This window comes from Crocodylus siamensis, chromosome 14 (assembly GCF_052110815.1).
Source record: "Crocodylus siamensis isolate JL-2025a chromosome 14, ASM5211081v1, whole genome shotgun sequence".
Classification (NCBI taxonomy): domain Eukaryota; kingdom Metazoa; phylum Chordata; order Crocodylia; family Crocodylidae; genus Crocodylus; species Crocodylus siamensis.
Window position 1 is genome coordinate 8,292,684 of NC_143408.1, and position 14,237 is coordinate 8,306,920.

General features: G+C 59.6%; 1 protein-coding gene across 1 annotated transcript in view; it reads right to left on the reverse strand.

Moving 5' to 3' along the window:
* UNC13A (unc-13 homolog A) overlaps positions 1 to 13,872 on the reverse strand; it is a 104,154-nt gene extending 90,282 nt beyond the window's left edge. The window contains exon 1 of the mRNA XM_090028008.1: positions 13,668 to 13,872. Within this exon, the coding sequence (XP_089884134.1) occupies positions 13,668 to 13,689 (22 nt within the window). The 5' untranslated portion in view covers positions 13,690 to 13,872. The remainder of the gene's footprint in view (positions 1 to 13,667) is intronic.
* Positions 13,873 to 14,237: the final 365 nt, after the last annotated feature.

The following is a 14,237-nucleotide window of genomic DNA, read 5'->3' on the forward strand; positions in this document are numbered from 1 at the left end:
CAGGTTTAAGTCCGAGCAGGACCACTGGTGCAGCCCAGTCACAGTCCCCAGCTCTGGCTGTAGCCAACACCTGATGCCTCTGAGGGAGGCTTAAAAAAGAGGGAAGAAAACCCAACCCTGACATACGAGCTCAGTGTGGCTGTGCAGACCTGGCACGTTGCCCACCTGTTGCAGCCCCGGAGCAAGTATCATTAGCTGCATCAGCAAAGACTCTTTTTTTTTTTTTTCCAAATGAAAAGGGTTTCTGCCCTGAAAGTCTCCCCTTGGCTCATTAAAAGCCAGATAATCAAAAGGAGCCTTTTCGGCTGGGGAAAGGACTTCACTTCCTACTCCTTCGAGGAGAAACGCAATGGCAAAGAGGAGAAGGAAAGCCAAGAGCCCCATTTGGGTGGAGACAGTCTATCAGGGCTGTTGGGTGCTGGGAGCAGAGCTGCATGGCACCGTGCATCAGCGCTGCATGTGCAGGGGCCCAACAAGGACCAGCCTACCCAAGACCCTCCTCTCTCGCAGCATGTTCTGTGCCGCTCCTTTGAGCACCCCATCCATGGAGCTCTGCCCCCTGGGGTGCTGCTCCTCACGATGCCCCTCATTAGGATGCTGCCCCAAATCAGCACCTGCTTTGCAAATCTACTAGCTTCAGTCCATGATACGCAGCAGCTTTCTGCCCATGGGGCCTGGGGCTTCATACCCACGCAGTCTTGGTGGTCAGATTCTGGGGTGGGCTGCTCCCAGAAGCAGGGCCAGGATGTCAGATGATCACGGCTCCCACGTAGGCACCTGTGGGAAATGGCCAGGCTTTCCACCATGCTCAGTGCCCATTGGGCCCAGGGAAAGCCCCCTCTCCCACCACTTTCACTGCTGAAGCCTGGCTCCTTCTCTGAAAAGCTGCCACTTTTCAGAGGTGCCAGAACTGGAAGCTGAGCTTGGGAGCAGCTCCCTGCTCTGCCACAGCCTTCCCGTGTGACCCTGGGCAAGGCCCGTTGCCACTTGGCTCCCCCATCACAATGCTTCCTGAATCTGACACAGCTTCTTCATGGCACAGACATGAGCCCACAGCTCTTCCCTTTCCTCTCCAAAGGCAGGAACACACAGAGCTAGTTAGACATTTCCTCAAAAAAAAAAAAAGCAATAAAGGCAGCAAAATCCAGGCTGACAGGAACAAACAATTACACGAGACATGTGTCTCTCCTGCTCTGTCAGCTTTGCCGATAGGAGATGTCTTGTTGTTCCCCACCTGCAGCTTCTATTAAGTGGTGTGCTGCTGCCGCCATCCTTGCCCCAGTTTTGTTTCTCCATTGCTTCCCCAGCGCACGTGGCCAGTCCTGGGTTTGTCAGTACATGGCAGCTCCCAGAGAGGGGTGAAAGGCACGTTCACAGCGCTAGCCTGGCTTTAGCATTTTCTCTGACCATTTCTTTGTGCAAGACTACACCCATGATGGCCATGAGACACAGCCACCTCCTTGATCTCCAGAGGTGCTGAAGCCAGCATGGATCAGGGATCGTCTACCACTGAGCTCCTAGGCTAGCATTTCCAAGGAGGCAAAAGGGCCATTCAAAAATCCCAGCCCTAAATCCATGCCTGGGTAGCTGAGTAAATGGCCCATAGTTTACTACAGCATCACACACCCTTCCACTCCTAAAGGGTTAGCTTCCAGTGCATTTGCCTCTAATACAGGTTGCCACCAGCTTCCAGCAAGCAATGCTCTACATGTGGAGCTGACGGAAAGAAGAGAATTCATCTAGTGCCTGTTGGGTGTGGATCTGAAAGCACCTCACCCATAGGAGTGAAGTAGCCATCGCACGGCCCTCAGTGGTGTTATTTTGTAGATGGGGAAACTGAGGCACAGAAAGCTGAGGTGCAGGTCGCAAATCACTGGCATCATTTCCAGGTAAACTAGCTTCTGGTCTATGCCTGGACCCCCATGCTCACTGTGCTTCCTCCTTTCCTAGCAAGACATCACCATCCGGTCACAGAAAAGGCTGAGAAAACCCAAAACCAGGGCAGATCATGTCTCTTGTCAGGGTGGAGTCTGACGTGGCTCTTTAAATAAAGGTCTGGCACACCCACCAGCCATTTCTGACAGTAGAGCCAGGCAGCATTTATTCAGCAATTTCCATACCTGAGAGATACCCCCCTAGTTATCATCTCCGTTACTGAAGCACTAAGGGTCGCCCCCCAGGGAGGTGCTCGGAGCCAGGGCCGGAGCGTCAGCTCGGCGTGAGAGTCCCTCTTCTTCCCGGCTGAAATCTCTCCGTGTTTTTCCCTCAGATCCTTCACATGTTTTCACACTGAGGTTTTTGTGCCTTATGCGCTTTAGTTTCCATATGGCACAAAAAAGGGAGGAAAAAAAAAAACTGAGAAAAAACAAGCAGTCTCCAGTTTTAACTGTGCGAAGCTGAGCTATATAAAAACTGTCGGGTTTTTGTACCATGTCACTCCTGTTGTCTTGTTCCTCTCTCTCTCACTGTCTCGCTCTCTCCCCCTCTCACACACACTGAATGAGCTGAGCTAGCTGACCAGACGTTTGAAATCCCCCTTCAATTTTTCACCCACCTTTGACACAACCAGCTTTTCTCAGAAACCCCCCTGCTCCAGTTAAAATGCCTCAGGTGGCTTTCACAGGACCCTCACCAAAGGCAAATCCCCTCTGGGAAATCTACTTCCAGCCTGGAACCAGCTGTAATAAATGTTTAGGAATGTGGGTGGGAAAGGCAATGCCAATATCTAATTAACAGTAGCGGCTCTGGGAAGAATAACACCCCGGGCGGTGAGTGAAGGCCCTCTCACCCTGGCCTGCTGCCAAACCCAGGCTGTCAATGGGAATGGATGAGCAACAAGGCCCTTGCACTCGTGCGCACACCTCCCTCCAACCCGCTGAGCAATGAATGAGGCAGCCACGGTGGATATGAGACAGCTCATGAAGAACAGGACCTGGACTGGTCATGCCGGGCTTCCTCGCTAGCTGGAGAGAGCCAGGAGGCTCCCAGCCCTGCCTGCATTCCCACGGTGCTAGCAACGCCTGCCGAGCCAGCGCTTCACTGAAGTGTCAGTCCTGTGCTCTGCCTTTGCAGACAGCAGGAAATAGGCTGCAATTTAACATGATGCCAGCTACTGTGTCTGGGAGGAGGAGGAGGAAGAGGAGGGGGCTGGCCTGGACTGGTATTCCTTTCCTGAATGTTGTTGTGGACACGGGGCTATTTTAAATTCATGGGGCTGTACAAAGAGACCTACTTACTCTCCTCCTCCCAGTCCTCTTCATAGCCCTGCATGCTATTCCAGGGCCTACAGTTAGCAGCTCTGATGGGTTAGACTTGCAGACGATGTCACTGCTGGCAGCATGTTGCTGAGCTCTGAAAATAGGAGCTGACGGTGAAGCAGCATTTTCAGGACCAAGGACAGCCCCCCTTCCCAAGGGAGCGCTCTGGGCAAGGAGGGCTCCCCGGGGAGCACCGCAGGGAGCGTGATCCCGCGCCCGCTGTGTCTAAGAAGCAGGGGCAAAATGGTTCCCTGGTGGTAAGGGGGCCAGCTCCAGCCTGTTATTAAAACAGCAATCGGAAGCAAATCAATCAAAGTCTGTCTGAGGTCTGGCTCTCGTCATTGCAGGACCTGGGGCCTCTGCATCCAGGATGGCTTCAGCCCAGAGGTTGTGCAGCATTTGCTTCATTTCACAGGCAGGGGCAGAGGCATGGGGCAGACCCAGGGCACACTGGGGGGGTGGTCCCAGGTCTCCCAAGTCTCAGTCTTAGGCCAGCAACCAGCTTTCCCCTGTCCTTGGCAATGCCCTGGCAGGCAGGCAGCCATCCCTCATGTCTCAGACCCTGCTCTCATCTCCATGATGTGCCCTGCACCCCATGACGTGCCTTCAGTTCTCCTGATTGCAGCCCCACATTAGCCCACTCCCAAGCTGCTCCCATACTGCATTGCAAGGGCTGCCCAGGCGAGAGGCAGACCGGCCTCGCTCATGTGGCTGGTACTCACCGGATGTAAGGGCCACAGGCCAGACCTGCCCACACCTCTCTTGGTGCAGCACTGAGGCTGCTCCCAGCACTGCATGACATGCCAGAGCCCGCTGCGGCAGAGCTGGACATGGGAGCTTCTGCAGCCCCAGAGTGGGGCCAATACTAGGTTGGCCAGATACCTGCAGTGCCTTGGCAGCCAAAGCAGGGCCCCTGGTACTAGATAGAGAAACTGAGGCATCGAGCAAGGCTGAGCATGAACCGGTGCATCCAAGAAGCAGCTGTGGAGAGCCAAGGCCTCCCAGTGCCAGACCCATGCAGCAGGCCCCGCCACCCACATGGCCAGTTTGTCTCCCTGCCCATATCGCCACCTCTCTGCTGCAGTCTGTGCCCCGTTGGGCCCAGTAGGAACCCTCTAGATGTGCCTCTTTTCCAGCTCTGCCCTGCCTGGCTACCCGGTGGGGAGCTCTGGCTCCTCTCCTGCTTTCCACATCCCCCGTGGATGGCTCCTCCCCACACTGGGTATTTTTAGCCACTGCCACAGCACCTTTGCTGGGCTGGTGAGCACCGGTGCCATGCAGCGCACAGGCACACAAGAAAGGGGCTTCAAATAGCAGCGAGCACAATGGGGAATGGGAAGGGGGTGAGACCTGCAAGCCCAGTCCTGCGGGGCCCAGCTGGCTCCATGCACCCCCTGGCCAGTGCTCAGCACTGGGTGCCAGGGGCTGCACAGAGGAGGGGGTGGGCCTGCCTGGAGAACCTGAGAGGTGGAACGGGATGGAGTGGGGCCAACTCCCCCTGAGTCCCACCGGGGTCAAATCCATCTATTGCTCTTCTTGATTTACGTCGGGGCAGCAGAGAAGCAGGCCCACAGAGCCTCACCCAGGCCAGGCCGGGGGACCTGATTTCCATCTCCTCTGGCTGCACTGGAAATTCCAGCCGTGGCACTGCCGCCCGCGCCGCCCTCTCCCGCCACCCCCAGCCAACGCCTCCGCTGTCATTTCTTTTACCCCTGCTGGCTCCCCTCCCCCGCCTGCTGCTTGGTATTCACCACGTGCTGCAGCCGGAGCCGGCGAAGAAGCTCCGCGACAGCACTTTTCATTCATCTGGTTCTGTGCATCATTCATGCAGGGAGCACCGGGCACCTGCCATGCTGGAGCAGGGAGAGTGACACTGCCAGGATCCAGGGGGCTGGGGAGACAGCTCCGTGCATCCTCAGCCCCGCTCCCACCCACAGGCTGGGGAGCTCCCTTCTGGAGTGCTGCCCCCCATGCTGCACCTTGCAAAACTGTGCAAGGAGACAAAGGGAGCAGCCTGGACTGAGCCTGGGCAGGAGGGGAGGGGAGGGAGTGAGGAGCCAAGGCTGGCCCTAGCTGCAGCAGTGAGCTGCTGCATTTGGGGATGAGTCACAACACACACACACAGGCTCCGGATGCCCTGAGATGGGGAGCAGAGACCATCGCTGACCAAGGGGAACACAGCACATGGCTCCCCAGTGGGGTCTTCTCCCCAGCACCCTCCCCCCAGCCCAACTGCCCAAATTACCACCACAAGAGCCTGGCTGGGAGCCCCCAGATCTGCTGCCAGGCACTGTGCCACCTGATCAAGCAGCTCCATGCCAGACAGGGGTCCTTCCAGCTTGGGGTGTGCCTGCCACTAGCTTTGGGCTGGGACACGACCCCTCCCAGAGGCAGGGCAGCTCCGCCTGGCTGCTGGCACCTGCTACTACAAACTGGAAGCCCTGGTTTTGTCCACACAGGGTCTGGCTCTGCTCAGGATCCCAGATCCAGCAGGCTCCAACCTCCTCTGGCAACAGTGGTAGAGGTGACCACGGTACCCAGGAGAGCTAAGCAGCCATTTCAGTCCTGCCAGGTCTCTGGAGACCTTGGCACAGCCCCCCTCTCCCCTCCTCCCCAAGCTTAGGGGGTACAGGGAAGGCTCAGGGAGGAGCAGAGGCCTGGTTTGCCCCTGTTCTGACCCCCATCTCCTGCAGGACACTGTGCCAGGTGCTGTACAAACACAGAGCAAACATGGGCTGGGCCCTAAAGTGAAGGGGAATAGCTCAGCTTTCACTGGAGACCACCTCAGAGAAACTTCAGGACCCACCAGATACTGCAGGAAGGGAGAGGAAGAAAAAGAACATGCAGCTAGATCTGATTTTCACACTCCCACAAGAGGTGTGAGGCTGGCAGTAGCCCAGGGGTCATGCAATACCGCCCAGTTAAATACAGCGCTGGGTGCAATTAAGCTGTGCCAGCTTCAGGCCGAAGCTCATTGATTCTATTATGTCCCTTGAAACCTGCCCCCAGCAGCACACGAGGTGCAGGGGGGCACACTCTGTGGCAAGGCTGTGGGTAAGGAACTGTTTTAATAAGCAGGGGATCTGATGCCACGGTCACGCCAGGTCTGCTCAGGCTGTGCCCATTCATGCACACACATGTGCACACACACACACACTCACAGTCCTCCCCTGCTGCACTCCCATGGCAAATATTGGATTTCATGCCTAGCTTGGCAAGTGACTAGTAAGATTTTAGGTCTCCTCTGAAATGCAGCTCTAGGCCCTTGAGTCCCACAGCTGGAAACAGGGGGCTAAATGGCATTGATTAACCACTGGACTCTATAACACACAGGATGGGGAAGTCTGGGCCATGCTTAGCAACCAAGCACTGTGCCACCCCTGGCTAATGAATCCTTGCTGTACTCCAGGGGCCTGGGGGAGAAAGGAAAGGGGACAGGTCAGGGTCTCTCCTACGAGATGCAGCCCTACCTCAGCGCAGTTGGAGAACCAGGCAGCAGTGCCCCTCTCCCCTAAAGCTGGCTCTGTACTCTCAAGCCCCCCCACCCACACCCTGTCTGGGGAAGGAAAGGGTCATACTAGCTCCAGGAGCTGCATCCTACCACTGCATTTGCACAGAGCTGATGTTAAGCACCTGCTGGGGTGAAGATCTCCAGAAGTACTGTGTGAGGCTAAGGGCACCTGCTCATGTTGCTCCCTCCTGGGGCCTCAGCTCCTCACCCCAGTCAGCTAAAGACCTTCTGGGGCTGGGGCAAAGACTCCACCTTTGAAAGGAGCTACCTTAGATCCTGAGCTAGAAAAATCTCCCCGATTCATAGTGGTGAAAGCCCAGTAGGTCACCATCTGGGCATCTTTAAGCGTCATCATGTTCCCCTGATGTCAACCACTTGGGTCCTCAGTGCAGGGCAGAGCAGCCTAAAGGATGCTCTGCTTTGTCTCAGCTCCCAAGCATCCTCAGGGACCACTCCAGCAGCTGGACACCCGGTAGAGGCTGGCAGCCCCAGCCCCAGCCCCAGCCAAGCCCACTGCCACGGGAGCACAGCCCATAGCAGTAAGGGAGGTTCTTATGGGGCTACAAGCAGCCAGAGGCTCTCACAAGCAGGGGCTCTGGTAGCCCACTGGTTCTCACGCTGCTTTGCCCTGGAGCCTACTTTTCCCAGGCCAAGGGCCTCTGCCAGGGCCAGGTGGGCAAGACAGAGACACTTGCAAAGCAGGGAAGTGCCAGGGCTTCCCAATGACTGTGTGAGTCTGCACTGGCCCAGTAGAGCAGGGTGAATGCAAACAGCCCTTAATGATGCACTGTCCCCCAGATGTATAAAGTATTCACAGCTCCAGGCCTAGAGGAAGCACCAGCCTGGCCCCCAGAGCCCCTCCATGCTGGCTGGCTTTCCCTTTGGCTGGTCCATCTGGGGCCTGGCTCTGCTTTGAGTGCCCCAGTCCAAGTCCAGGGATGGCAAGGGGATTATTTCTGGTTTACCTGTGGCAGATGGGGAGGGCGCAGGTACACTATCCCTCTCCCGGTGCATGAACACTGCTGTTTCTGGCCCAGCACCCCCCAACGGCAGAGAACGAACTGTCACATCAGCTGCTGGTGCCTGATATCAGAGCAGATGGCTCAGCACCGCTCTGCTGGTGCCAGCCACATGCGCCAGCATGAGAAGGAGAGACCATGTCTCCTAGTGTCCCCAGCCCAGCCACAGCCAGGATGAAGGCAGTACAGTCTGCACCAGTAGAGCTCCAAGGGCACGACTGAGGGGTCAACACCACTAGCCCTATTTACATGGGGAAACTGAGGCAGGGAGTGGCAAAACAATCTGCGTGTGGGCAGCCAGCAGCCTGGGGCAGAACCAGGAGGAGAGCACAGGTCTGAGCCTGCTGCTGCATCCACCAGCCAGCAACACCCACTCAGAACAGCGGCCTCCTCCTCTCCTCAGCCCTCGTGGGTGCCCCCCAGGTTGCAGCTGAACCCTGCGGGTGGGTGAGGATGCATCGCCCCCAGCACAGTGGTGCGGGCTCCTGTCTGCTGTTCAGGGCATGCAGACCTCAGCACCTGTCAGCCCTATGAGCCATGTGGAAGTGAGTGGCTCTGCCCACATGTCTGGTGGTGCCTAGCTGCTCTTCCCTCTCCCAGCACTGGTCCAGGTTGCACTTTCTGGGCAGAACCCCTGCCCACACCCCCACTTCCCCAAGTCTTCTCCCTCTGCCTGCTCTGGCCCCATCACAGCATCCAAGTTCCACGTGCAACTGGATCCCAGCACAGCCCAGCTCCACGGCCTGTCTGGTCCCTGGGGCAGCACACAGGCAGCAGCTGCTAGCTGGGGACACAGGGCCAAGGCTGACACCCTCTGTGCTACAACCGAGCACCTCCTGCCTCTCTGGGCAGCAGGTTGGTGACAGGCACTCTGAGAGACGCCCGAGGGCTCCCAGGCAGCCTGCCCAATACCTGGCCCCAAACCTTGCTTGCTGGGGAGCTCGTTAGAGAATGGCTAATGAGCTAGGCAGAAATAACTGTGGGCAGGGCACACACTGTGCTCTTTGGAGGCTCCATGCAGCTGCCTGCTGACCCTAGGCAAGAGCACAGGGCTCCCCCCCACTGAGCTGAAAGAATCAAAGGGATGGCAATGGCTATGGGCCCTTACCTCTATGCTCTGGTGCTGTGCTAAGCCTCACCAATGACCCCCGGGCAGTGGCGAGCCAGCAGTGACAGCCCTGAGGATCAAAGGGGCTGTGTTTGAATCATGTTGTTCTCCCTGGAGGACTAGCTTGCAGCAGGACAGGAGCAAGCACCATGGGGAGGCCTCCTCCGGCTTTATTGGACTGAGCTGGGCAGGCACTGGCTACAACGTATGTGCTGGCAGCTCAGCAGTCCTAGGGCCATGACGGGAGGAGCACTGTGAGGGGGCAGGGGGCTGCTGTGGCCCAGGCCAGTTACTGAGTGACAGAGGCTGTGGATTTCAATAGCAGCTTGGGGCTGGTTTGATCCTGTGGCTTCACAGACCAGGCATTGCTCCGGGACTCAGAGGCCCAGGCGCTGGGTCTGCTCTGCCCTGCCTCTCAATGGCCTTGGGCACATCACTTCCCCTCCCATCTCACCAGCTCACAGGGCCACTCATGATGTGCAGCACCCAGCACAGCAGGCCCCTGTTCCTGTTGCAGCCTGTAGATGCTGCCATGATAGACGCTGCCCTTTGCTGTGGCTGGCGGGGGTCCAGGTGCGTGGCTGCTCCTGGGTGTGATTCCAGCACTGTGACCCCAGCTGCCGGGAACTTTGAGCACAAAATGAAGCTGGTCCAGATGCAAACCTCATGGCTATAGCATAGCCCATCCCTCCGTGCTCCAACTACAGCTGGACAGCACCTACGGCTGGGGCCGAATAGCAGGGGTACAATTAAACTGGTATTGGATCTGGACAGCCCAACTCATTCTTATCAGCCACAACATAGCACTGGGTGGGTGCTCAGAGCTCTTCCAGACAAAAGCTCTCTCTCTTGCTGGGAGGGAGCCTGTATTCTTGCATTGGAGATGGGGAAACTGAGGCACGGGGCAGGGAAGTGAGTTACCTGCATTCGACCAGCATCAGCTGAACCTGAAGCTTAGGCAGATATGGTGCATGTGGATGTGTTGGCGGGGGTGATATTAGGTGCTCTCTCTGCTCTGCAGACCCCTGCAAGGAACTGAGAGCAGTCCTGGCCATGCCCCAGACCCGCTCCTTTTACAGAGGGCTGTGCTCTGAGGACTGATTTTGTCCACTTCCAGGCCACTTTATGGTAACAGAGCACACGAAGCAACCTGAGCATAGCTGGGAGAAGGGCAGTGCTAGCTGTGACGCAGGTAGCTGTACGGTAGTGGGGCCAAGGAGACCTCGGCGTGACCCAGGACCCCCTCTGCATGGTGCTGTACAAACACAGAGCACCAAGATGGGCAGAGTCAGCGGATGTCAGTGGAGCCATGCTAACTTGCAGGCCTGGGCTGATCCACAGCCAGGAAGACAGCTCCCACCTGGTGCAGGGGATGGCGGAGGTGCCCCCTCAGATTCCTTTCCCCAATGATTTCCCATGTGCTCTCCTGCTGTTTCTCTGCCCCACACTTGTTCCTGTTGGATTCAGATGTGGGATCATTTTCCTTTAGAAAACATGGCTCCAAGCTCTGATCCTGCGGAGACAGAGCTCATGACAGCTGCTGGCTCCTCTGCCAGTGCCATGAACTCACCTGTGAGCCAATGCCCCAAGCGGGACACACAGCAACGTGGGGAAGCTCCTCTGGCCTTGGAGCTGCTCTGGGACCCTCCACCTTGGCCCCCCTGAAAGCTTGACTCCAGCCGAGGCAAGCCCAGCCTCCTTCCTTTTCCTCAGAGCCCCAGGGCCTGGCACCAGTTTTTGTGTGTCTCCTATGCTTTGCTCACCATGTGCCCTGGGTCCCCAGGGGGGAGTGTGGGCATGGCAGGGAAGGGGACTGATAATTATTCTGTTTAAAAGAGGGTAAATCCTTTTAGTGAAGGGAATCAATGCAGGGCAAAGGCAGATTGGGAGGGCCTGGTGCAGACTCGGCCAGCTGAGGGGGAGCTGAAGCAAGTGGAGCACTAAATCATGCAGGTGCTTAACTGAGTTAAATAAAGTGGGGAGCTCAGTGGAGGCTGGGCCCTGCAGTGGCTGCTGCTCCCGGGCCCTGTCCTCCTCCCCACAAGAAGCACAGTGCTCATGGTGAGGAGCACGCCAGGATCTGGGCTTCGAACCGGGCAGCATGGACGTTGCTCCCTGAGCTGCTGGATGGGAGGGTCCCTTTGGAGGGGGCAGCTGGACGCACATAAAAGATGCCTGAAGCTGGGGTCTGCCAGAGCAGCTGCATCCACCTGAAACCCAGGGACCATCTGGCCCAAGGATGAACCAGTGCTGCTAGAGCTCGCTTGCCCAGGAAGACAGGATTGAGAACAACCAGGGTCAGCCAGCACGTGAGCCGCAAGGCGCCTGCTCTGCCCATAACGTTTCCCTGGCATGAGCTGGATTTTCTACCTGCTCAGGGAAGCTACAGACAGCCGGGCCCTTGCTCTCTGGCTGAGCTCAGAGTGTCTTAAAGCATGGAAGTGCCACAGCCAGGGTGCCCAGCCCTCCTCGAAAGAATGGCAGGCTCAAACGTGCAACCCCTGAGCATGCTTTACAGAGGGCAGCGAGAGCCTGGCCAGAACCAAGCAATGAGGCAGGGCCTGGCTCTCCTCCCCCTCTGGTGTAAATCAGGCGTAACTGCACTGAGGCCATTGGAGTAACACAGGTGGACACCAGTGTGAAAGCAGAAGCAGGATCTTGAGGACACGTTTATGTAGTGAATCGACCTGTCATTGCAAACTTAGCCCTGCCTGCAAGGGAGCTCTCTGCTCAGACCGCGAAGGCCGAACGAAGCCCATTCAGCCACACAGATGGCTCCCAGCGGCTGCTGCTACCCCTGGCGCTCTGTGCTCTCCAAAGCAGTACGCACCGGGTGGATCCCCCGGGGCTGGGCACCCCACAGCGTCAGAGGCCCCACAGCAAAGTGCTGCCACAGCAAAGGGCAGAGTTTGATTCTCTGCTGTGCACAGGTGCTGTCGATAACGCTCAGTGGGGGGGAGCAGCAAGGCACAGCATGAAGGCAGGGAGCAGCGAGGCTCAGGCTCTTTGCCGTGACATATCGCATTGCCCTGCCGGCATGCTGGGGACGCCTTTCCCTTGCCGGCTGCCTGCTCCGCTCAGCATATTCTGAAATGTCAGCTGGCAAAGTGGCTTCTACTGCCACGGAGCTTGTAGTTTCTTTGGGGAAACACCCCCCGGTCCATCTTCTCCCCCACATCTCATGCTCTTCTGCTGCGTTAAGGCTGAGCATTTAATTGAGCAACTTGAACTGAAGTGTCCTGTAAGGAAAACCTGGAGCCAGAGGCATGGGCAGAGATGGGGGCGAGGAGGGCGGGGGTCATGCTGTGTGCCAGAGGGTCTTACCTGACCCTGACTGCCGCTGCCTCAGGGCTGGCTTCCTGCACCCTGGCTGGCTGCGAGTGCAGCTCCAAGGGCTGGACAGGCTCCCCCCAGCTGCTATTCTAGCCCTCTCCCCCCACGCACATCAGTGCCCAGGGCTGGTGCATGGCCCCCCCGCCCCTGGCTAAGCTGCTGCTTTGAACAAACAGGTGGCAGTGCCTCGGCATCACAGGCACTTCAGGAAGATGCTTGGTGACATCAGAAAACCCAGCAGCGCCCAAGTTGCCTATTTATAGAATTGCTGGAAGTGAGAAATGGCCGGGATGGCTCTTCTCCGACGCAGGATCCACCACCAGCGCTGCCACTGCCCGAGGCTGAGTCCCCTCCCCAACGCTAGCATTAGTCCTGCTCCTGTGCCGGGGGGACTCGAGCGTTCAGGTGAGCCTGCAGGACGGGACAGAGGCCACCACGGGCAGATACTTGTTGCACTTCAGAGTTGGCCTCATTTCCTCAGCGCCTGCTCTTAATCCTCTCGAGCAGCAGGATGCTGAGCAAGTCCCCTCATGGGCTGGATCGCTCACCAAGGAGGCGCTGCTCGGAGGCGGACGCCCACTGTGCTGGGCCCAGCAGGAGCTCTGCGCTCTGGGTGTGAGGACAGGAGGGACCGGGGCTCCTTGCATGAGGTTCTGCACAGAGAGGAACAGACCCCTGTCTGCGAAAGGGGACCAGGCTCTCGGTGGCATTTGCCTGGGCGGTTTCTCACAGCTGGAAATGCCTGGGGCCAGACCTGGCTTTCCTTTGAGCGCTGGCTGCATGTCCGCATGGGTTCTGGGTTCTCCTGCATGAATAGTCCCCCCCTCCCCCGGCTAATCTGTACTGGGGGAGGGGTCCAGTTACACCCCCAAAGCCCCTTGTCTCAACGAGCGGGATGGAAAAGCGCAGGCCCGCGTGCCCAGGCTCTGGCGGCAAACCCGGACCCCACAGAAGGGCACTGTAGCGCGGCAGGAGCTGGGCAGCCCGGACCGAGCGGCTCCTGCCCTGGGGCTTGGCACCACCGCCCGGTGCCGCGGGGCACCCCAGCCGGGAGCCGCCGGGCCCGCGTGCCGAGGACGGGGGGCCGCCCACGCCCCGGCGCCCCGAGGCGCGCGGGCCGGGCTCGAACCCGCCGCGCCGGAGCGCTTCATTCATAAAAGAGCCGGCGGGCGCGGGCACGCCCCGCTCGGCGCGGCAGCCCGCCCCCGCCGCGGCCAAGCCCGCGGGCTCCCGGGTCCCGCGGCCCGGGGCGCCGCTCCAGCGCGGGGGGGGGGCGCTGCGGGGCTCCCGGCGCAGCCCCGCGCGGGCGCCTGCGGTGGAGGCGGCGGCCCGCGGCCCGGCGGCCCCGGGGCCGGCCGCGGCAGCACGACCCCCGCCGCGCCCCGCCCGGGGAAGCGCCCCGCCGCCTCCCGGCCCCGCGGGCGCCGCGCCGCGCTTACCTCCGACGCAGAGCAGAGACATGGTGCCGGCGGCGCGGCGCGGGCTCCCGAGCCGGCTCGCTCTCAGCTGGGCGCGGGCTGGCGGGGGGCTGGGCGCGGGCTGGGCAGTCGCATCCTCCCGGCCTGCCCCGCCTCCCCGCTCCGCGGCAGCCGCTCGCTCCCGCACTAGCAGGCGGCCATTTTGTTTCAGCACCGCGGCCTATGGACAGCCGTGGACGTCACGCGGCGGGGGGCGGGGCCCCGCGCTCCGCCCGCCCGCCCGCGAGGGCGGGGGCGGGGCCGGCCCCCTCGGGAGCGACCCGGGGCCTCCCGCCCGGCTCCGCTCAGGAGCGGCCCGTCTGGCGCAGCTGCCCGGGGTGCCGGGGCAGACCCGGCGCTGAGGCGAGGCCTGCGGCCCTGCTCCCCTCGTCTCCCGTGTGGCCGGCACCCCGAGGCCCGACGCCACGAGCCCTGCCAGGCCAGCACGCCGCAGGTGCCCGAGGCTGCAGCGGGTGGTGGCTGCATGCAGCACCAGCCGCCTCCGGGCTGATGGTGGGGGCCAGCGCCCAGCCGCTGCTTAAGCCACCAGGT